General features: G+C 44.0%; 1 protein-coding gene across 1 annotated transcript in view; it reads right to left on the bottom strand.

Moving 5' to 3' along the window:
• The window catches only part of LOC138681691 (troponin I, slow skeletal muscle-like), a 222,174-nt gene that overhangs the window by 35,567 nt on the left and 161,658 nt on the right, over positions 1-24,949 (bottom strand). The window contains exon 5 of the mRNA XM_069769452.1: positions 18,638-18,814. Coding sequence (XP_069625553.1) covers positions 18,638-18,814 — 177 coding nt within the window. The remainder of the gene's footprint in view (positions 1-18,637; positions 18,815-24,949) is intronic.

The following is a 24,949-nucleotide window of genomic DNA, read 5'->3' as shown; positions in this document are numbered from 1 at the left end:
GGGCCGTGGTCACCACTTGGCGCAAGCACCCGTGCGACTGCCGTTTGCCTGGACAGGTAGGTGTGCCCACTCTTGGGCGACGGCACTGGCACAGGGTCCCTCATAGTACAATGAAGTGTCTCTGATGGTGGTGGTGCACAACCAACGTCAGACACACCGTCGTAATATGAGGGGCCCTGTGCCAGTACTGCCGCCCACGAGAGAGTGCTCTACCACTTGCAAAACTTACCTCTCCCTGCTCCATCACTGTGTAGTCTGTGCTGTTAAATCCTTCAATGGCACTGCCAATACAAATTTGCTGAAATGATAGATGATAGTAAAAATATACAGGGGCCCTGGCCTACATTTAGACCAGTTAATACTTTGCGCCAACTACCACTGTCTACTACTCAGCAGAGGAGCCCACCCCTGTAGCTAGCTATGCCACCAGTTTATTTATGAACATTTTTTTGGCTGACATTTAGCCCACTTTATTATTTTGGCCTACTAACTGTACAGCCACTTATTACAGTTGTCCTCCAATGAACAAAGCTATGCCGCCTGTGTACTCCTCTTACCTATTTTGAACTGCATTTAGCCTACTTTTTTATTTTAGGCCTACTAAGTCTGTGTGAGCTTCTCATAACATTGTCCTCCTCCACTGAACAAAGCTATACCGCCTGTGTACTCCTCTTACCAATTTTGAACTGCATTTAGCCTACTTTTTTATTTTAGGCCTACTAAGTCTGTGTGAGCCTCTCATAACAGTTGTCCACCTCTGCTGAACAAAGCTGTGCCGCCTGTGTACTCCTGTTACCAATTTTGAACTGCATTTAGCCTACTTTTTTATTTTAGGCCTACTAAGTCTGTGTGAGCCTCTCATAACAGTTGTCCTCCTCCGCTGAACAAAACTATGCCGCCTGTGTACTCCTCTTACCAATTTTGAACTGCATTTAGCCTCCTTTTTTATTTTAGGCCTACTAAGTCTGTGTAAGCCTCTCATAACATTGTCCTCCTCCGCTGAAAAAAGCTATGCCGCCTGTATACTCCTCTTACCAATTTTGAACTCCATTTAGCCTACTTTTTTATTTTAGGCCTACTAAGTCTGTGTGAGCCTCTCATAACAGTTGTCCTCCTCCGCTGAAAAAAGCTATGCAGCCTGTGTACTCCTCTTACCAATTTTGAACTGCATTTAGCCTACTTACTTACTTGGGCCTAGTAACTGTGTGAGCCTCTCATAACAGTTGTCCTCCTCCGCTGAAAAAAGCTATGCCGCCTGTGTACTCCTCTTACCAATTTTGAACTGCATTTAGCCTACTTACTTACTTGGGCCTAGTAACTGTGTGAGCCTCTCATAACAGTTCTCCTCCTCCGCTGAAAAAAGCTATGCCGCCTGTGTACTCCTCTTACCAATTTTGAACTGCATTTAGCCTACTTACTTACTTGGGCCTAGTAACTGTGTGAGCCTCTCATAACAGTTCTCCTCCGCTGAAAAAAGCTATGCCGCCTGTGTACTCCTCTTACCTATTTTGAACTGCATTTAGCCTACTTTTTTATTTTGGGTCTATATCTGCACATTGCCCAGCCACTGCTAGATGAGTCTGCTGGTACATTGACCCAGACCACTACATTCCCCTTGCACTCTACACAGCCAGAATCTGACCCTGCTGAAAGTCAGGTTCCCCTTCCCGCATACTATACCACCTTACACGGGGACAAACAGGAAGGTGCAGATGAAAGTGCAGGTTCCTTCATCAGGTGCGGGAGGCATACTCGGCACTGGCACAGGCCCCTCATAGTACGCAAAAGTGTCTCTGGCAGTGGGAGGCGCCACCCGCCGTCAATCACACCGCCGTACTATGAGGGGCCCTGTGCCAGTTCCAACTAGTGCCCCCCCCTGCTTGCTCAGGATCACAGCACTTGCAAAGTTGAAATACTTACCTCTCCCTGCTCCACCGCCGTGACGTATTCCGCGTTTCCTGGGCCCACGAAAATCTTGAGCCAGCCCTACCCCCCCACAACTTTAGCCAAATGACCCCCTGTTTTCAATGCCTAACTATTATTGTAAAGTAAATTAAGATTGACAAGCTTAAGTAATAAAATTGATGTTTTTTGCATTAAAATGGACACTGTAGGTGTTTTCCTGTCCTCCACTCACTGCCGACTTTGATTCCCCATTGACTTGCATTGGGTATCGTGTTTCGGTCGGCCCCCGACTTTTCGCAATAATCGGCCGATTTCACCCGATCCGACTTTTGAGAAAGTCAGGTTTTGCGAAACCCGACTCGATCCTAAAAATGTAAAAGTCGCTCAACTCTAGTGGTCACATCGCATATCAACCGGTTATCCGGTAGTCCAAAAGATCTCTATACCAACTTAAGTGGAATGGTGAAAGTGAGCACACAATGACAGTGGTTTCTGTAGCAGCGCATCCAGGCTGGGACAGTGGTGTAGGAATTGCTATACCATCAGGTTGAGGATGCGAGCCATGCAAGGCACATGTGTGAGGTTGGCCAGGTGTAAGGCCGCCACCAGGTTTGCACCATCATCGCACATGCCCTTCCATGGCTCCAGGTTGAGTGTAGACAGCATTATATCAAACTCGGGATGGATAGCTGTCCACAACTCTTGATTTGTATGACATGCGATCTCCAAGGCATATTAATTTATACACTACCTAATTGTGATGAGCCCTGGCTGTGCAGTATGGAGGTGGGGGGGATTCTCTCTGCAGTGTTGGAACATGTGTTTCATTAAGGCAGAGGTTGAGGGCTCAGGTGGAGGCCCTAGAGAAAGTATTAGAGACAGAGGTTTGTTCCGCAAGAACTGGAGATTCCAAGACTTGTTATCTAGTGACACCTTGGTATCTAGTGCTTTATTTCTCCATCCCCTGGTGTGCACTACTTTAGTTCTCCAACCCATGCTGTTTAATAGTAATAATCTTTATTTTTTATATAGCGCTAACATATTCCGCAGCGCTTTACAGTTTGCACACATTATCATCACTGTCCCCGATTGGGCTCACAATCTAGAATTCCTATCAGTATGTCTTTGGCATGTGGGAGGAAACCGGAGTGCCCGGAGGAAACCCACGCAAACACGGAGAGAACATACAAACTCTTTGCAGATGTTGTCCTGGGTGGGATTAGAACCCAGGACCCCAGCGCTGCAAGGCTGCAGTGCTAACCACTGCGCCACCGTGCTGCCCTTAATAGTTTAGTTCTCCAACCCTTGTTGTCTATTAGTTTAGTTCGCCATGTTCTATTGTGTATTTGTTTCATTCCACAATCATAGCTGTTTAGTAGTTTATTTCTCCAACCCCTGCTATCTAGTAGTTTAGTTATCCAACTTATGGTGAGTAGTGGTATAGTTCTCCATCCCCAAGCTCCCTGCAAGCCTTGGGGATTGCAAGACTTGTGGAGCAGTACGTTCCCCAATTGCCTCTACAGCCACCAGAGTCATTCAGTGCCCAGTAAGTGAGATGGAACGTTGGCAGACATAGAATTTTCCAGGGAACGAATAATGATGTCTGTGAAATGCTGGTGTAGTACAGGCACATCTTTCTTAGAGAAGTAATGGTGACTGGCAACTAGTACTAGTGGACAGCGTCGGCCATCAGCTTTCAGAAACCGTCTGTATCCACAACAAGGAAAGGCTGCATTTCTGTGGCCAATAGATTGGACCATGCAATAATCACAGAGATCACAGGCCATGAGTCACGCAGAAACAAACGCCGTGATCTTTGTGTGGAAGTGCAATAATTAGTTCTCAGAAAAATAATAGTGAGTGTATGGCATATCAATCTCCACATTAGAATGCATGGAATATATGTATATCCCGTCGTACGTTCATTGCTAACTCCACGATAACCCCACACTCCTTGCTGCCACCAACAATCCTGTTTTTTAAAAAAAGTTATAAATATAGACCTGTTGGATGCCATTCTACTTTGGAAGTTCACACCATCAGGATCATCCATCTCCTTCAGAGTAGCGGTCATATATCGTCCCCCAGGTTCACCCACTCACTTCCTTGACCACTTTTCTGCCTGCCTGCCACACTTCATGGCTTCAGAATTGCCAACCATTATCCTGGGAGACTTCAACAGCCCCAACTCCCCAACTGCATCCCAGCTTCTTTCTCTATACACTTCTAGTGGCCTCTCGCAACTTTCAACCTCTGAGACATAAAAATAGTAACACCCCTGATCTGGTCTTTCTCCCGCTCAGTTCAATCTCCTACCTAGATAACTCCCCTCTTACCCTTTCTCCCCCATGAAATTAGGAGTATGACCACAACTTAGACATTTTTAGGCGCTCCCTAACAACACATCTGTTTAGGGTGGCCTATCACGTTCCCTAATTAAAGTCCTTTTAATATATAGCATAATCTCTACTTCTCTGAACATAATTTGCCATCAAACTCAACAGTATCCAAAAGCCTAATGCAGCTTTTATCTACCCATTTCGTCAAGATGATTGGACCATCATTGTAAATAAGTACCTGTACTTTGTGTCACCCCCACCTCATTGTAAATTGTAACCTCTGAAGAGCAGGGTCATCATTATTTTTGCTTTAATTGTTTGATTATCGTAAACTTTGTAACTTTTGACTGTTTTATATGAACTGCTGACGTTTGCGATATATAAATAAAGGTTATATAAATAAAGGTTATTATTATTATTAGATTGAAGATGGCAACGTTCAACCTGTTAGTTTTGCCATGTGTAGGAGGAAAGAATTTTTCACGTGAGCACAACTGCACAAATGAAGGATCGCTGCTGTGCTGATACTGAGTGGAATAGGGTGAACACGACTGGCTGCTGGACTGTGAAAGAGGTGCAGGTGGAGATGTTACGGTGGATTGAGAAAGACGGAGTGTTATTGGATCTAAGATCAGTCAAAAGCAGCAGGCATGTCCACTTCTGTATCAGCTGACAGGCTTTCAGTCACCCTAACTGTAGGGGGTAAACAAGTGGAGGTTCTGCGGTCGAATACCTGTGTGACACTTGCCACAGTGAAGGAGGAAGAGTCAGAAGATGCAGTTGATGCTGTGGATGGTGGTTGCTGCGGCCTACTAGTCTGCATTTTAGCACAGAGATATTCCCATATTAACGCATGTTGATCGCACATGTGCCAGTTCATGCATGTAGTAGTCAAATTATTGCATTTTTTTAACTCTACTCTGTCATTTTTAACAAAGTTTTGGAGATAACAAGATTTTTTACATTTTTACCATTCAAAAAAAAGACCCAAGCTAGGCAACTGCAGACCCATGAATGCTGCTGGCCTCTGCCAGAGTTGGGACTCAGGATGCATTGTTTGACATGGTTGCAAATTGGCAACATAACCTCCTCATCTTCCTCCTCTGCTGAGCTACTCAGCTGCATTCCTCTTGGTTTACACCAAGTGTGATCTACTACCTTATCGTCATCCTCTCTGTTCTCTCACTCCGTTCCCCGAGAGTCACCCTCCTCATCTTCCAACCATGACAGCACAGTACAGTGCACAGGTGCCTCAAGTATCTGAGTGTCGTCACGAATGGGTCACCTCAACACACCAGGGTGAACGTCTGTTGACGAGGGTTTGGATTCTGCTCGGACCCTACTTTGGCCATGTATCAAACTGAGAAAATATTTTGCTATTGGTGCAGATGATTTCCTTCTCTTGACTCTGTAAATCTTTAAAGTACACTTCCCATGTCCATGCCCATGGAATTTGTGAACAGATCTGCTGAATCAGCCATCTGTGGTTCCAAACGTGGGAGAAAACAACAGTAATTGGGGTTCCACTTCTAAGGACTGTTCTGTGTGTGATGTTAAGGTGGAAGGAGAGGAGCAGAGGCCACTTGATGCAGCACTTGCCATCTACTGGAGCACCTGTTTTTTCTGGCTCTCCTCTACAGAGAGTACTGGTGTGTGGCTGCCAAAGAAAGGAAGTGGAATAGCCCATCTAGTGACAGAAGTTGTAAAAATGCTGCACAATTGCTCAATGCAGCGAAACAAACAAACTTCTCATTCCTCATATCATACCTGTCTCACAACCCTAAACAGCTATTCAGTACTTTCAATTCTCTCCTCCATCCACCAGCTCCCCCTTCTTATCCTCTCTTCTCAGCTGAAGACTTTGCTCACCATCTGTGAACGTGACCCAATAATGTCCCACATTATTCCAAACCTTACCACAGTCTTCATCCCAAGCCTAACACACCTCTTCAACCTGTCACTAGCAGCCGATGCCTTCCCCTCCTGTTTGAAACATACCTCGATCACAACCATTCTCAAAAAGCCCACCCTTGACTGATCCTCTGTGTCTAGCTATCGCCCCATATAATTTCTCCCCTATGCCTCCAACCTACTGGAACAACACGTCCATTTTGAACTGTCCTCCTACTTTTCCTCTTGCTCCCTGTTTGACCACTTAAAATCTGGCTAGTGACCACACCATTGCACTGAACTGTCCTGACTAAAGTTACCAACGACCTACTAATCGCCAAATCAAAGTGACGCTAGTTTGTCCTCCTCCTTCTCCTGAACCCACCTGGCATCTGTCTTTGATACAGTGGACTATTCCCTCTTACTACAAACTTTCTGATCTCTTATCATTACAGACTTGGCCCCTGTTGGATCTCCTTGTACTTAACAGACAAGACATTCAGTGTCTCCCACTCACACACCACCTCCTCATCTCGTCCCATGTGTATCCGTGTCCTCCAAAGTTCAGTTGTTGGCCCGGGCTGTGGTGAAATTGATGAGACTTTGTTGGTGTCTGCCACAAATTTTTGTTAATGTCGTAGACAAACAAGAAATTGGAGTACCCCTGATGAAGCCCACGCGAAACGCGTGGGGTTAGACATGTGACGGGCATCACAACTACGGGTAAGAACTATTGATCTAATGTGATTTTCAGTGGATGCCATGTGTTAATATGATCGGTATCACATGTTACTATATGTCACACTGACCACACTATATTTGACATGGCTATCCCCATTATCACTACTTAAACTCTGGGTATATTTGAAGCACTGTCACTTTACTAGCAATGGTATATCATATATACTTTATCGTGCTTGGTTGTGCTGTTTGTATGCATGCGAATTGCTGCACCTGAGTCTTTGTCTTGCAAAAAACTCTGGTATGATATGACTTTGTTTTACGTTGTTTCGGTGCCTTATATTTACCAATGAAATAAAAATTATTGTACTTCTTCTTGGATATTGGTACTCCAATTTCTTGTTTGTCTACGGTATTGTTAGGAGTAGTTCCATGGCTATTGCATGTGGTGGTTGGGTTACCCAGGCCTGAGGCCACCCCTATTGATATGTATGTTGTCCCAAAGATTTTGCTGGCCATAATTTTTGTTAATTTGTAGACTCCTGGTTGGGTCTCCTTCATGCGTGTTGCCTGAAGCAGTTGGCGTCCAAGTCAGGCAGGCCTCCACTTCCTTTCCGTCAACTATCCGTGTTACTATCCTTACATTTTTCTGACAATAGTAGTCTATGAAACTGATATTTGTGCCACCTGAGTGTGGCTGAGCATGAAAGCAGGTTGAGCTGTTGCATGTGGTATCAGGACTCCCAGCACAGCAGACCTGCACCAATCCCTAACCCACCTCATCTTAATTTGAAGTTCAATTCAAAGCTGTAAATGTTGGCCGAGATCCCAATACCTCACGCATGGCTGATAGCTGCGGTTCCATGCAATAATTTGTACTGTGGGTGAACTAAGGTCAGTTCTGGTGTCTGTCCCTCATTTGATGTGTTTTGGCAACTTTTGGGCCCTTTTGAAGCTGCTGTGTATGGGTCTTTGTTTGTTTTTGCCTCCCATCGACTTGAATGTTCAGTTATGTTCAGCAAATATTGCAAATTCGGCAATCATAATCTGAACCGTACATTGAAATATTCGCTCATTTCTAATTACAAGGTGGGATATGGCGGGCAGCAACATGTTTAGCAATAGAAAAAAACTGATCTGCATGGACTCTGCTGACAGTTGAATTTCACCGCAACTAAATGAGAAGATGAAATATGGCGTGCTGAATTACATTAGCAACTGCCAAAAATATATTTTTTTCCTGTGCAACAGGTCAAATCACAGAACAATTTCACTGCCACAAAATTACAAGGTGGGATATGACGTGCAATATCACATCTGTTTTTCCAATCACTTTATTGAAATATTATATTAACTAGGGGAGGGAGGGAAGGATGAGAGAGGAGAATAAAGGGATAAGAAGAAAAATGGGAAGGGAGGGAAGGGAAGGGTAGGGAATGAAGGCAAGGAGGGATAAATGAAATGCCCCTATGGGAATAGGGGAGAGACAAACAATCATACATTTCTGTAGATATATACATAGTTAACTGTTGCTTAATATTACAACACCTGAAAATCAAAAGTATTAATCATACAAATAATTTGCGTAATATGTGGAACATATGAGAGCTTGTTCAGTCCGGGAACACCTATGGGTGACCCTGAGACTTTGTGGAAGGGAAGTTCCGTTCAATTAAAACAGTAGCAAGTGGTATAAGATCTTACTATTTGCTTCAATAAAGACAGCTGAACTTTGTAGTCTATAATAAGAAGACCCCATGGGAATTGTAGCAAATTAGCAACCCGTTATATCAAGTAGAATATAAGTCTGATGAGGACGAAGAGGAGAGTCTATGTGAGGTTGATGAGGGTATTACTCCGTTTTTTTTTTTTTTCAAAAAGACAACTCCTTCCTCTGGTGAAGAGATAACTATTAGTTTCGTCGCATATTTTATTTGTATGATGGAAGTCTGGGTCCAGTGATAGGGTATTCCTGCGCGTAGGAGTTCTCAAGTCGTGCATTGGAATGATTTCCTTTTTTGAATTGTGGCTTTTGACAAGTCTTTGAACAGAGTTATTTTGTCATATGGAGATGCGAGGATTTTTGAATTTCTAGTCAGAGCAAGAAGATCATTCCTCACCCACCCAGGGTAAAAGAACACAATAAAGTCTCTTGCTATATTTGGAGGGAGAGAGAGTGGTCTGGGAATTCTAAAAACCCTCTCAACCAAGTTCTTTACTTTGGTGTTAGGTAACAGATTAGATATCATTGTAGAGATATAATCTTTTAATTGAGAATGCTGGACCGATTCCGGAATTCCTCTAATTTTTAGGTTATTCCTTCTTTTAAAATCTTTGTAGTTAGCTAAGCCGTCCTTAACCCCTTCGCGACATGCGCCGTACTAGTACTGCGCTGCCGGCACTGCATTAGTGCCAGCAGCAGTACTAGTACGGCGCACCGATCACCGCGGTCTCGCGCTGAGCGCCGCGGTGATCGGGTGCGGGTGTCGGCTGTATACGACAGCTGACACCACGCAGCAATGCCCACGATCGGCGCTATCGCCGATCGCTGGCATTTAACCCCTCTGATGCCGCTGTCAGTAGTGACAGCGGCATAGAGGGGGATCGCGCAGGGACGGGGGCTCCCTGCGCTCTCCCACCGGAGCAACGCAATGAGATCGCGTTGCTCCGGTGACCCGGAAGGAGTCCCCGGATCCAAGATGGCCGCCGGACTCCTTCCGGGTCATGAAGTGACCTGGCTAGCCGGCGCCTGCTGAGAGCAGGCGCTGGAGAGCCAGCTAAGCTGCCTGTCAGATCGTTGATCTGACAGTGTGCTATGCACAGTGTCAGATCAACGATCTGATCTAATACAGAGATGTCCCACCCTGGGACAATGTTAGAAAGTAAAAAAAAAAAAAATAGAATCTGTAAAAAAAAATAAAAAAAAATCCCCAAATAAAAAAAAAAAAATATTTCCCAATAAATCCATTTATTTATGTAAAAAAAAAAAAAAACAATAAATGTACACATATTTGGTATCGCCGCGTCCGTAACGACCCGCTCTATAAAACTATCCCACTAGTTAACCCCTTCAGTGAACACCGCAAAAAAAAAAAAAAAAAACAAGGCAAAAAACAACGCTTTATTATCATACAGACGAACAAAAAGTGGAATAACACGCGATCAAAATGACGGATATAAATAACCATGGTACCGCTGAAAACGTCATCTTGCCCCGCAAAAAAAAAGCCGCCATACAGCATCATCAGCAGAAAAATAAAAAGTTATAGCTCTCAGAATAATGCGATGCAAAAACAATTATTTTTTTATATAAAATAGTTTTTATTGTGTAAAAGCGCCAAAACATAAAAAAAATTACATAAATGAGGTATCGCTGTAATCGTACTGACCCGAAGAATAAAACTGCTTTATCCATTTTACCACACGTGGAACGGTATAAACGCCCCCCCTAAAAGAAATTCAGGAATTGCTGGTTTTTGTTCATTCCGCCTCCCAAAAATCGGAATAAAAAGCGATCAAAAAATGTCATCTGCCCGAAAATGTTACCAATAAAAACGTCAACTCGTCCCGCAAAAAACAAGACCTCATATGACTCTGTGGGCCAAAATATGGATAAATTATAGCTCTCAAAATGTGGTGATGCAAAAACTATTTTTTGCAATAAAAAGCGTCTTTTAGTGTGTGACAGCTGCCAATCATAAAAATCCGCCAAAAAAAGCTATAAAAGTAAATCAAACCCCCCTTCATCACCCCCTTAGTTAGGGAAAAATAATAAAATGTAAAAAAATGTATTTATTTCCATTTTCCCATTAGTGCTAAGGTTAGGGCTAGGGTTAGGGCTAGGGTTAGGGCTAGGGTTAGGGCTGGGGCTAGGGTTAGGGTTGGGGTTAGGGTTTCAGTTATAATTGGGGGTTTCCACTGTTTAGGCGTCAGGGGGCGTCCGATCTCAATTCCAGCCAATTCTGCTTTGAAAAAGTAAAACAGTGCTCCTTCCCTTCCGAGTTCTCCTGTGTGCCCAGCAGTGGTTCCCCCCAACATATGGGGTATCAGCGTTCTCAGGACAAGTTGGACAACAACTTTTGGGGTCCAATTTGTCCTGTTACCCTTGGGAAAATAAAAACATAGGGGATAAAATATCATTTTCGTGGAAAAAAATATTTTTTATTTTCACGGCTCTGCGTTATAAACTGTAGTGAAACACTTGTTGGTTCAAAGCTCTCACAACACATCTAGATAAGTTCCTTGGGGGGTCTAGTTTCCAATATGGGGTCACTTGTGGGGGGTTTCTACTGTTTAGGTACATCAGGGGCTCTGCAAATGCAACATGACACCTGCAGTCCATTCCATCTAAGTCTGCATTTCAAACGGTGCTCCTTCCCTTCCGAGCTCTGCCATGCACTCAAACGGTGGTTCCCCCCCACATGTGGGGTATCAGCGTACTCAGGACAAATTGGACAATAACATTTGTGGTCCAATTTCTCCTGTTACCCTTGGGAAAAAAAAAATTGCGGGCTAAAACATCATTTTGTGGAAAGAAAAAATGATTTTTTAATTTTCACAATTCTACATTCTAAACTTTAGTGAAACAATTGGGGGTTAAAAGTGCTCACCACACATCTAGATAAGTTCCTTAGGGGGTCTTCTTTCCAAAATGGGGTCACTTGTGGGGGGTTTCCACTGTTAAGGCACGTCAGGGGCTCTCCAAATGCGACATGGCGTCCGATCTCAATTCCAGCCAATTTTGCATTGAAAAGTCAAATGGCACTCCTTCCCTTCCGAGCTCTGCCATGCGCTCAAACAGTGGTTTATCCCCATATATGAAGTATCGACGTACTCAGGACAAATTGCACAACAACTTTTGGGGTCCAATTTATCCTTTTACCCTTGGGAAAATAAACAATTTGGGGCAAAAAGATCATTTTTTGTGAAAATTAATAAAAAAAATTTTTTTTACGGCTCTACATTATAAACTTCTGTGAAGCACTTGGAGGTTCAAAGTGCTCACCACACATCTAGATTAGTTCCTTAGGGGGTCTACTTTCCAAAATGGTGTCACTTGTGGGGGTTTCCACTGTTTAGGCACATCAGGGGCTCTCCAATCGTGACATGGGCTCCGATCTCAATTCCAGCAAATCTTGCATTGAAAAGTCAAATGGCGCTCCTTCCCTTCCGAGCTCTGCCATGTGCCCAAACAGTGGTTTACCCCCACATATGGGGTATCGGCGTACTCAGGACAAATTGTACAACGACTTTTGTGGTCCAATTTTTCCTGTTACCCTTGGTAAAATGAAACAAATTGGACCTGAAGTAAAAATTTTGTGAAAAAAAAGTTAAATGTTCAATTTTTTTAAACATTCAAAAAATTCCTGTGAAGCACCTGAAGGGTTAATAAACTTTTTGAATGTGGTTTTGAGTACCTTGAGGGGTGCAGTTTTTAGAATAGTGTCACTTTTGGGCATTTTCTGTCATATAGACCCCTCAAAGTCACTTCAAGTGTGAGGTGGTCCGTAAAAAAATGGTTTTGCAAATTTTGTTGCAAAAATGAGAAATCGCTGGTCAACTTTTAACCCTTATAACGTCCTAACAAAAAAAAATTATGTTTCCAAAATTGTGCTGATGTAAAGCAGACATGTGGGAAATGTTGTTTATTAACTATATTATGTGATATAACTCTCTAATTTAAGGGCATAAAAACTAAGAGTTTGAAAATTGCTAAATTTTCATAATTTCCGACAAATTTTTGTTTTTTTCACAAATAAATGCAAGTCATATCGAAGAAGTTTTACCACTATCATGAAGTACAATATGTCACGAGAAAACAGTGTCAGAATCACCAGGATCCGTTGAAGCGTTTCAGAGTTATGACCTCATAAAGTGACAGTGGTCAGAATTGTAAAAATTGGCCCTGTCACTTAGGTGAAAACAGGCTTTGGGGTGAAGGGGTTAAAAGAGGGAATATTTTTTTTTCTATCTTTTCCAGGGAGTCTGAGATCAGAGAATTATTCTTGGAGTCTTTTGAAGGTGAATTTTTGATTGTCTTATCGTCTATTTTTGAGAAGGGTAGCAAAGTGTCAGGAGCCTTAATAGAATTCAGTTTGAGGATTTTAAAAATATGTGATAGAGTGTCTATAAGTAGTTTTTAGATAAAGGACTCAGAGGCCTTTGTTTCATCTGTTTGTTGAGAATCATTGTATTAGTCCAAGATAAAACTGTCAAATCAACATCAGTATCTAATCCCTTTCCTGGAATGTCTGCCGATGTTAGAAAGGCTTTACAAATTTTGATCATAAATCCTTCAGATGGAGAATCCTCAGAAATGGGAATATTGTCCAACAAAGGTAGGTTGAAGCAATCTCAGACTCCGCTTTTTGTGGATTTTTTAGCGTTTTTTTCCCGGAGCTTCCCAATGCAATAAATAGCAGCAAAAATGCAAAAAAAATCTGCAGAATTAATGAACATGCTGAGTTTTTTACCGCAATGCATTTTTTTTTCGCGGAAAAAAAGCATCATGTGCACAAAAATTGCGGAATGCATTAAAAATGATGGGATGCTTATGTATGAGTTTTTTAGCGTTTTTTTCCTCGGAAAACAGCAGAAAAAACACGAAAAAAAACTCAAAAAATCCTGAACGTGTGCACATAGCCTTAGAGTCATCTGTATTTAAGGGGTTTGAAAATTTTTCCAGGAGATCGGGCTCACTGGAATCACTAGAATCTTCTGAATATGAATGGAGAGATGAGGTATCCGAAGAGTCTCCCTCACAGAGAGAATCCCTCCCCTCAAGATAGGAAGATTCTGCCACGTCTGTAAAGTCTTCCTAGTGGACACTCTCTAGTTCCTCATGCGAGCCAGAAAAGGCGTCTGATTCAGAATTTGAGACATGGAGGGAAACTGCTGGGTCTGAATGATCTTCCACGACACCATTGTTATGTATAGTAGAGGTGAATTTTGTATTTACGGTATGTTATGGCAGAGGTGTATCTAGGGTTTCTGGCACCCGGGACAAGAATTCAGTTTGGCGCCCCCCCCCCCCCCCCATCCCCCCAGAACATATGCGATTTGCACACTTAGTCATGTACCCACAAGCTCCTCTCCCTAATGCTCTCAATATTCAGTGAAAAACTGAGAGAAGCAGAAGAGAAGCTCGTTATCACAGTATGAAAATCGCATATGAGTGAAGTGTCCATGTGACGACTACTGGAACCTGCAAAGCTGAATCCTGACATCGCAGGCTTCTGAATTCTCACAACTCATGCACTGCACACTTTTAGGATTCTCCCTGGCCGGTGGATGGTCATGACAGCACAAGCATGTGATTTGTATACCTCTGGCCACATTCCGACTAGACGTGACCAGCCTCACTCAGTTCATTTTCATTGAGTGAGGCCACACTTGTCTAGTCAGCACGTAACCGCACATGACCAGCACGAGAGAATCCTGACAGCGTGCAGGGCGCACTGTGAGAACTCAGAAGTCTGCAGTCACAAAGAATGACTGCAGACTTATTACGAACCTGGACATTCCCTTTAATGCTCCTAACATAAATAAAAACATGAGAGTTAGTCAGTATCACAAATAACATTTACATCCAGGTACCTTATAGATGACGTCATCTCTGGAGTCGTTCTCCTTCTTTTCTTCATCTTGTCCAGACCCCATGATGAGTTTTCTCATCCACAGCCGTCTCTGCAGACTTCCATCTTCTCCTTTCTTTTGCAGAAAATCTCCACATGATGCCCTTAAAGATGCAAGTGTCATTATAAAGTTCCTGAATAAAAAATGCCCCTCACTATATTGTCTGCATAAAATATGACCCCACACGGTCCCTCTTATGGTACATGCTCTTTACACGGACCTCGCCTTTCCATACCTGCTCCCATTTTCACACTGTCCTCTCACACTGTGTCCCCTATAGGGCCCAATATTTATACTTTACTCTCATCACACTCCCCCTCCTTGGTATACTGTCCCCTCCTGGCTCTGCCCTTACACTGTCCCCTCATGCTACGCATGCACACATCCCAACACCCTCACTCCCCGTACTTTGTCCACATATGTTTTTCACATCTCTACTCATACTGTGTCTGCATACATTCCCCCGTCTGCTCCCCATATTGTCTGCACCCATCCCCCCATACATGCCCCCATTTCCCTGTACTGTTTCCTCATACCTGCCACCCATCTCCCCTTTGCTCTTCATTTTGTGTCCTCAAATCTCCCCCACACATTAAATCCCCCATCCCCACTCCAAATATCACCCCACACATTAAATCCCCCATCCCCACTCCAAATATCACCCCACACATTAAACATCCCCATCCCCATGACAAATCTCCCCCACACATTAAATTCCCTATTCCCCATGAGAAATCTCCCCCACACACATTCAATGCCCCATCTCCACTCCAATTCTCCCCACACACAATAAATCCCACCATCTCCACTCACATTAAATCTCCCCCATCCAATAATAAATCCCTTCATCCCCACTCACATTAAATCTCACCCCCACAATAAATCCCCCCATCCCCACTCACATTAAATCCCCCCTACCCCTGCACCTTCGGTGTCTTCAACTCCACTGGAGCACTTACCACCGAACTGCGTCTCTGCCTCTGCTCTGCAGCGGGGGCATGTGACGTAAGCAGCATGATCACATGACCTGATCACGCTGCTGGCGTCGCTCTGACCCAGCAGTCAGAGCTTCAATTGTACTCGCATCTCAGATGCAGTACAATTGAACACTGGGAGTCGGCGCTCTGCAGCTTCTCTGTGCCGGCTGTCAGCTTGACAGTCGGCACAGAGAACAGCTGACTCCCAGTCCGGGGGGCAGCAGAAAGCAGCCGCCGGGGGAGACACTGTGGACCGCCACACTAGGCGGCCCGACTGCGCCTCTCTAACAGTTGCGCCCAGGGCACATGCCTCGGCTGCCCCCCCAAGATACACCACTGTGTTATGGAATGGTATAATAAAAAGCTCACTCAGATTCTTCAAAGAATCCAGCCACTCTCTTTGTGTGTCCAATATAGGCTTTAAGAAATCATTGGTTTTTGACCCATTAGGGCAAGGGGAACTATCAAGAGATATTACAGCATTTTTGTCAGCAATCTCACTGATCTCTGCAGGAGGACCCATGGTGTCAAATCAGCTGTGTCTCTTCAGTGTCATCTATGGAGACATTACATAATCCTGTTTTGTCATACTTCTCGGCAGTGACATTTACTGAGACATCATATAGACCCTTTTGTCATTTGACTCTAGTTTAGAGCATGATAGCCAGCTGCTATAGCTTTCAAATAAATCTCTTGCATCCATAAAGCTGCTATCTGGTGTCACTGAATATGCCCCAAAAATTTTAGGTTTATATAAGGGGGTTTAGGGGAGCTCTTTCAGCTCTTTTGAAATGAATGGGGCTCCTGTATACCGGAGAAGTGTTGGAGCAGTGTTGTACTCACCGCCTCAGAGACATGCTGAATGACAGTGCATCCCTTGTCCTTTATCCTCTCCAGTGTGGGTGTCGCAGCCCAGAATGAGGCTATCCTGGGTCGCCGGGGAGACTAGCCTCCATCAAAGTCTGCGGCAATTCTCCATGGTTTTGCTGCAGCAGTGCCAACTTCCTTACCAGCTTCGTTTCCGCGGTGATGACCCAGTGTCCGTTCTCACTGCCGGCAAAAGACGTGGAGGAAGATGGTTGATTCTTCTTCCCGCTCCACGGGTCTGGTGAGTCAGGGGGATCTGAAGTCCTCCTCCAACGGTGCAGTGTCACTCCTCTTCAAAGTCCCTGGGGATTTATCTGTCTGTCGGTGGTCTGGAGCTTTTTCAACATCTAATGCCTTAGCCATAAATAAGCCAGGTTTGTTCACTCCCCGCAACTTGGTAGTCGGTGTCACTCCGGGAGTATTGTGTGTTTTCAGACCTGAGTTGGTGGGTCTAATGAAGGAATTCCTCCTTGGTCCTGCAGCGGCGGCCATTTTAGGTGGCGTCCTCCGTATTGCTGAGGCGGGAGATGAGACAACAGTATCTCCTGAGCTTGTAAAGGGCTTTTTCTTGAATAAGTCCACGTTTTTCATCCTGTTTCATGTTCCAGGCACCCACAGGTCTTCAAATACTGTTAGTCTAGAAAAGCCCACTTTAAAGTAGGCTAAAGTAGCTTAATAAAGGGGATACACAGGAGCTCCTGTAAAACATGTCTGCTCCCTTCCCCTTGCAAACCACGCCCCTCCAATATCACATTTGTAACAGAAAACAATTGTTTCTGAAAAAGTCCTTCTAAGGCTTCTTTCACATTTGCGTCGGTACGGGTCCATCGCTAAGCGTCGGCGCGACGTACCGACGCACGTTGTGAAAATTTGGCACAATGTGGGCAGCGGATGCAGTTTTTCAACGCATCCGCTGCCCATTGTAAAGTCCCGGAGAGGAGGGGACGGAGTTCCGGCCGCACATGCGTGGTAGGAAATGGCGGACTCGACGTACGAAAAAACGTTCCCTTGAACGTTTTTTCATGCCGACGGTCCGCCAAAACACGACACATCCAGTGCATGACGGACGTGACATATGGCCATACGTCGCAATCCGTCGGCAATACAAGTTTATGGGAAAAAACGCATCCTGCGGGCACATTTGCAGGATGCATTTTTTTCCAAAAACGATGCATTGCGACAGACGCCACACAACGCAAGTGTGACAGTAGCCTTAACCGACACCTCCCAAAGAAGCAGAGCGAAATGTGCATCGGGACAGAGGGACTCCATCGTGTGCAACAACAGTTCATCTCATACTGGCAGGTACTGGCAGGTATCAGAAACTTTTTCAGACACTCCAGTGGTGGTCTATTTGCTTATGTGCACTTCAATGATCAGCATCGTATCATGGAATAGACTAGGCGTCCCAAATTTTCATGCCTGCCAGCCACAAATAACATGGCCTATCCAGGATAGGGGAGGGGTTGTGATAAAATGCATGCAAATGATAGCAGCAAGAACTGTTTAAACATCGCCCCATCTGTCCAGACTATATTTATAATTGAGATACCTTTGAATATCTAGCACAACATTGGTAATTGTTCCCTCATCATTTCCAGCACCTTTCTATGTGTATTTTTTTAGTTTATATGCATTTTTATATACTGTTGTCAAATAAAAATTATATTTAAAAACAAATAATCTACCTGATTCTTTTCATTACCTGGATGGCACACGTCCTTGGTTAAATGATTTCAGGGTGATTGCTTTGAGAAGTGTCATTTGAAGGGAACCTGTCACCTGAATTTGGTGGCACCGGTTTTCGGTCATAAGGGCGGAGTTTTCAGGTATTTGATTCACCCTTTCCTTACTAGCTGGCTGCATGCTGGCCGCAATATTGGATTGAAGTTCATTCTCTGTCCTCTGTAGTACACGCCTGCGGAAGGTAATCTTGCCTTGCGCAGGCGTGTACTACGGAGGACAGAGAATGAACTTCAATCCAATATTGCAGCCAGCATGCAGCCAGCCGGTAAAGAAAGGCCCATATGACCGAAAACCGGTCCCACCAAATTCAGGTGACAGGTTCCCTTTAATATATTACTTTAAGGACAAACTTTGCTAATATATTCTAGAAATTATCAACAAAATAAAAAGTCTTACCTTACAGATTTGCACGTACTAGACCAATAGCCATCATATTTGTTATGGTTTAACATGTTATATAGCTTTATCACTATTCACTAGCAGTGTTGTCTTAGTTTTATTAGTTTTATTGCGATTGACTTCTATAATTTGTTGTAATATTTTAAATCTTTGATAAACGTTTAGTTAAAAAAATTAAACAACCTAAAATTATTGTACCTTTTCTGTGTCCTCTTTCTTCACAGACTTTAGGTTAGCACGTAGATCCATAGAGACCTTGTGTTTTGAGCCAAGTAGCGCACGGAGCATAGCATCAGCTGATACTCTCACTCTGCGTAATGCTGGTCTTTTAAACTTTCCACGCAAATCCAGCACTTTCATCTTTAGATCTTGAATCTATCATACAAAATACTATCATAATTTAGATATTTAAAAAGGTTCTCGATCACATATCGTTGTAGACATTTATAGTCCATGAAATACAGGGCAAGGCTACATTATAAACATTCCAACATAACAAATGCACCAAACATTCAGCATATTGAAGCATGCCACCAATGCAAGCTTATGGCACCAGCCTTTTGGTTTTAGCAGTTACACATAAGTTTGCGAATCAATAGCAACTGCACCATCTTAGTGCTCGACAAAGTAAGGGAGTTGAACTATATTATCCATTAGATTATCAGTATGTGTTTGCAGATGATAATGAGTTGCCATAACAGATGCAGGCTTAACAACTGAGTCTATGTCTACCATATATGCAAATTGGTAAGTCATGCAAGAGGCAATGACTTAGGCCGGAATCACACATGCGAGAAACACGTCCGTCTCTCGCATGTGAAATCCAAGCTGTGGCGCCGGCACTCCAGAGCGGAGCGTGCGGCCGCATAGCAACACATGGATACTTTGTCTGTAATGACGATCATGTTAACATATAGGGTAAATACATTGGGAAAAAGAGAACAGTGCCAGAATTGCTGCTTTTGTTTGTTCATTTTTTTGCTGCTGTTTTGTTACTTTTCCAACTGTCACGTGACACCGCTCATTAAGATCATGAATATGCGCATATTCATGATCTTAATGAACGGTGTCACATGACCGCTCAAGCAGGAAGAAGGTGCTGCGCCGCCGCCGCCTGGAGTCGGGACAGAGCGCGAGGGATGTCGGCACGGCCATGCAGTGGAACAGGTGAGTATGAGGGACGGGGGACGGGGGGGGATGAAGGAGGACATAAGCCGGCGCGCCGATCAGGAGCAGGAGCGGGTGCGGAGAGATAAGCCTGCATACCGGGGGGAATATGAGCCATGCATACCGGGGGGAATATGAGCCATGCATACAGGGGGGAATATGAGCCATGCATACAGGGGGGAATATGAGCCATGCATACAGGGGGGAATATGAGCCATGCATACAGGGGGGAATATAAGCCATGCATACAGGGGGGAATATGAGCCATGCATACAGGAGGGGGAATATGAGCCATGCATACAGGGGGGAATATAAGCCATGCATACAGGGGGGAATATAAGCCATGCATACAGGGGGAATATAAGCCATGCAGGGGGGAATATAAGCCATGCAGGGGGGAATATAAGCCATGCAGGGGGGAATATGAGCCATGCATACAGGAGGGGGAATATGAGCCATGCATACAGGGGGGAATATAAGCCATGCATACAGGGGGGAATATAAGCCATGCATACAGGGGGGAATATAAGCCATGCATACAGGGGGAATATAAGCCATGCAGGGGGGAATATAAGCCATGCAGGGGGGAATATAAGCCATGCAGGGGGGAATATGAGCCATGCATACAGGGGGGAATATGAGCCATGCATACAGGGGGGAATATAAGCCATGCATACAGGGGGGAATATAAGCCATGCATACAGGGGGAATATAAGCCATGCAGGGGGGAATATGAGCCATGCATACAGGGGGAATATAAGCCATGCAGGGGGGAGTATAAGCCATGCATACAGGGGGAATATAAGCCATGCAGGGGGTAATATAAGCCATGCATACAGGGGGGAATATAAGCCATGCATAAGGGGGAGAATATAAGCCATGCATACAGGGGGGAATATGAGCCATGCATACAGGGGGAATATAAGCCATGCATACAGAGGGGAATATGAACCATGCATACAGGGGGGAATATGAGCCATGCATACAAGGGGAATATGAGCCATGCATACAAGGGGAATATAAGCCATGCATACAGGGGGGAATATGAGCCATACATACAGGGGTGGAATATGAGCCATGCATACAGGGGGGAATATAAGCCATGCATACAGGGGGTAATATAAGCCATGCATACAGGGGGGAATATGAGCCATGCAGGGGGGAATATAAGCCATGCATAAGGGGGAGAATATAAGCCATGCATACAGGGGGGGGAATATGAACCATGCATACAGGGGGGAATATGAGCCATGCATACAAGGGGAATATAAGCCATGCATACAGGGGGGAATATGAGCCATGCATACAGGGGGGTATATAAGCCATGCATACAGGGGGGAATATGAGCCATACATACAGGGGTGGAATATGAGCCATGCATACAGGGGGGAATATGAGCCATACATACAGGGGTGGAATATGAGCCATGCATACAGGGGGGAATATGAGCCATACATACAGTGGTGAAATATAAGCCATGCATACCGGGGGAATATGAGCCATGCATACGGGGGGGGAATATGAGCCATGCATACAGGAGGGGGGGAATATGAGCCATGCATACAGGGGTGGAATATGAGCCATGCATACAGGGGGGAATATGAGCCATGCATACCGGGGGGGGGAATATGAGCCATGCATACAGGGGTGGAATATGAGCCATGCATACAGGGGGGAATATGAGCCATGCATACAGGGGCGGACTATGAGCCATGCATACAGGGGTAGACTATGAGCCATGCATACAGGGGGAATATAAGCCATGCATACAGGGGCGGAATATGAGCCTTGCATACAGGGGGGAATATAAGCCATGCACACAGGGGGGAATATAAGCCATGCACACAGGGGCGGAATATGAGCCATTCATACAGGGGGGGGATATGAGCCATGCATAGGGGGGGGGGAATATGAGCCATGCATACATGGGGACATATGAGTCATGCATACAGGAGGGGGTAATATGAGCTATGTATATGGGATAGGAGGGAGATGAGCCATGCATACAGGAGGGGGGTCATTATACAGTATTGAGCATCATGTGTGGCCGTTATACAGTATGGAGCATCATGTGTGGCCAAAGGACATTATACAGTATGTAGCATCATGTGTGGCCCTTATACAGTATGGAGCATCATGTGTGGCCCTTATACAGTATGGAGCATCATTTGTGGTCATTATACAGTATTGAGCATTATGTGGGATCATTATACAGTATGGAGAACTGTGTGGCCATTATACACTATGGAGCACTATGTGTGGGTGGTCATTATACAGTATGGAGCACTGTCTGGCCATTATACAGTATGGAGCAATGTGTGGCCATTATACACTATGGAGCATCATTTGTGGCCATTATACACTATGGAGCATCATGTGTGGCCATTATACACTATGGAGCATCATGTGTGGCCAATTTACAGTGTGAAGAACTGTGTGTGGCCATTATACAGTATGCAGCATCATGTGTGGCCATTATACAGTATGGAGCATCATGTGTGGCCATATTTTTGTTTGCTTATAATTATTGTATATAAAACAGTGTGATCAGCAGTGCTAAATGGCTGCGATTGGGACGTGGATATGGGTGTGACTAGTTGTGAAATGGGTCTGGTCAGAGGCGTGGCCTAAAATTTGCCGGCGGCGCACTACGCGCGCCGCAAACTTAATACCTCCTTCCCTTCTTCAAAAGTTGGAAGGTATGATACCACATTTGCCAGATCACGACAAGTGCCGCAAATCCCATAGGGAATGAATGAGGCCGAACGCAGTGTTGCCATGAGTGATCCGTTATGCGGCAGATGCAGAAAAACTGCCCGATCTGCTGCAAAAGGCGACTTTCACATCAGCGATTCTTGCCAAATTCACTGCCGATAGTGTCATACTCACCAAAAGGGGAGGCAGCGCTAAAAGTGCCTAGGGCAGCAGAAACTCTAAATACGGCCCTGGGGGGCTACATTATATTCTGTGGGGGGACTGCATTATACTTAAGGTACTACATTATATTATTATTATTATTATTTATTTATATAGCACCATTGATTCCATGGTGCTGTACATGAGAAAGGGTTACATACAAGTTACAAATATCACATACAGTAAACAAACTAACAATGACGGACTGATACAGAGGGGCGAGGACCCTGCCCTTGCGGGCTTACATTCTACAGGATTATGGGGAAGGAGACAGTAGGTTGAGGGTTGCAGGAGCTCCGGTGTTGGTGAGGCGGTAGCTCCGGTGTTGGTGAGGTGGTAGCTCCGGTGTTGGTGAGGCGGTAGCTTCGTTGGTGATGAGGCAGCAGCGGTGTCAGTGCAGGCTGTAGGCTTTCCTGAAGAGATGAGTTTTCAGGTTCCGTCTGAAGGATCCGACTGTGGTTGTTAGTCGGACGTGTTGGGGCAGAGAGTTCCAGAGGATGGGGGATATTCGGGAGATATTATTGGGGGGCTACATCATACTATATGAGGGGTTACAGTATACTCTATGGGGGGGCTGCATTATATTCTGTGGTGGGGCTGCATTATTCTCTCAGGGGACTACATAATATTATGGGGGCTACATCATACTATATGAGGGGGCTACAGTATACTCTATGGGGGGGCTGCATTATATTCTGTGGTGGAACTGCATTCTCTCAGGGGACTACATTATATTCTGTGGTGGGTGGCATTATACTATATGGGGGGGGCTGCATTATACCCTATGGGGTGCTACATTATATTCTATGGTGGGGACTGCGTCATACCTGAGAGGGTTGCATTATATTTTGTGGGGTGCTGCATTATATTCTATGGTGGGGACTGTGTCATACCTGAGGGGGTTGCATTATATTTTGTGGGGTGCTGCATTATATTCTATGAGAGGGGACCGCATTATATTTTATGAGGGGGCTACATTATATTCTGTGAAGGGGCTACCCCAACCCTTGCTACATTATTAAGACGTGAACTACCTTATATTATACCCTGATATTAGCGCTTTTTACCGCACAATTGGTGGTCTTGTATCTATTTCTATGTAGCTACATAGTGGGCCCCAAGAATGATTTTCTCTGGTGGGCCCAAGGTGCTCCAGTCCGACGCTGATTGTGTATCATTTATGCCTTATTGATTCTTATTGGGTCTTGCTTATAATTATTTGGGGTCACTCGACTTATGTTAGGTATTGTATATGTATTTTCCTCAGCGGACAGTATAATTCTGTCTCATGTATTTCCACTGATTGTTATTGGACTCTAATAGAATTTTAATTGTACTATTAATAAAATTCTGTGTTTTTATTGGCATTAAGCTTCCGCTGTGTTTCTATTGTTTGATATTTGCTGTAATTTGGAAGTGCCGTATACATAGGCTATTGTTTTGGGAATGAATTGAGATACTGATTTGGCTTTTATCCTAAGTCATATTGCACGACTCGTTAAAGGGTTGATTGTGACTTGTAGGATCACTACTTCCAACAGGTGGCGCTATAGAGTTTAAGTCCTCTTTTTCTCAAAAGAGGCAATTTGCATATTCTAAATATTGGTTCATCCTTAAAGGAGACCCAGTTTTATCTAGACATATCCCCTCACATTCTAGAACGATATTTCACAGGAATCGTACACTGCGGAATCTTATTGCACCAAGTAATACTACCCTAAGACTGAGTCCTTCCTCTTCTTTTCCAGTAATCCTGAACCCTGGGTGCTTTTCATGCAGAGCTCCAAAATGTCTCTGCTGCATTTCTATTCAAAATGGGGTAACTGATTTTAAATCTAATGTCACAGGTACCTCTTATAAGATTAATTTCCATGTAAATTGTCAATCTACATATGTAGTTTATCTGTTGGAATGTGGGTCCGGCCTACAATATGTAAGCCGAACCATACAAACAATGCACGCTAGGCTCAACAAACATCACCAAAACATTCGTAATGGCTACCTTCTGCATAGTCTCTCAAAACATTTCCTAACGGCGCACCATAAGGATTTAAAAACGCAAAGGTTAATTATTATAGACCGCATACCTGATACTGTGGCAGATCGTTTTAATAGTCTTGTGAATAGAGAGAGTTTTTGGATTTTTAAACTTGGCACATTAACCGTTGAGGGATTGAACCTAATGATTGAGAAAATAGCTAGATAAGAGCAGTAATCATTGAATGACGCATTCTATAGTTTATATGGTTGTTGGTTCACAATTTTATATAATCTTATATATTTTTATAGGTTTTCATATATATATGTATATATATATATATATATACATATATATGATTTTTTTTTATTATATGCTATTATTTTAATGTTATTTTGTTTTTAATTGTACAATCTGCGATCAATTTTATTTGTGTTTGCTTTGTTATG

Source organism: Ranitomeya imitator, chromosome 5 (assembly GCF_032444005.1).
Source record: "Ranitomeya imitator isolate aRanImi1 chromosome 5, aRanImi1.pri, whole genome shotgun sequence".
NCBI lineage: Eukaryota > Metazoa > Chordata > Amphibia > Anura > Dendrobatidae > Ranitomeya > Ranitomeya imitator.
This window is presented reverse-complemented; position numbering and strand designations above follow the sequence as displayed.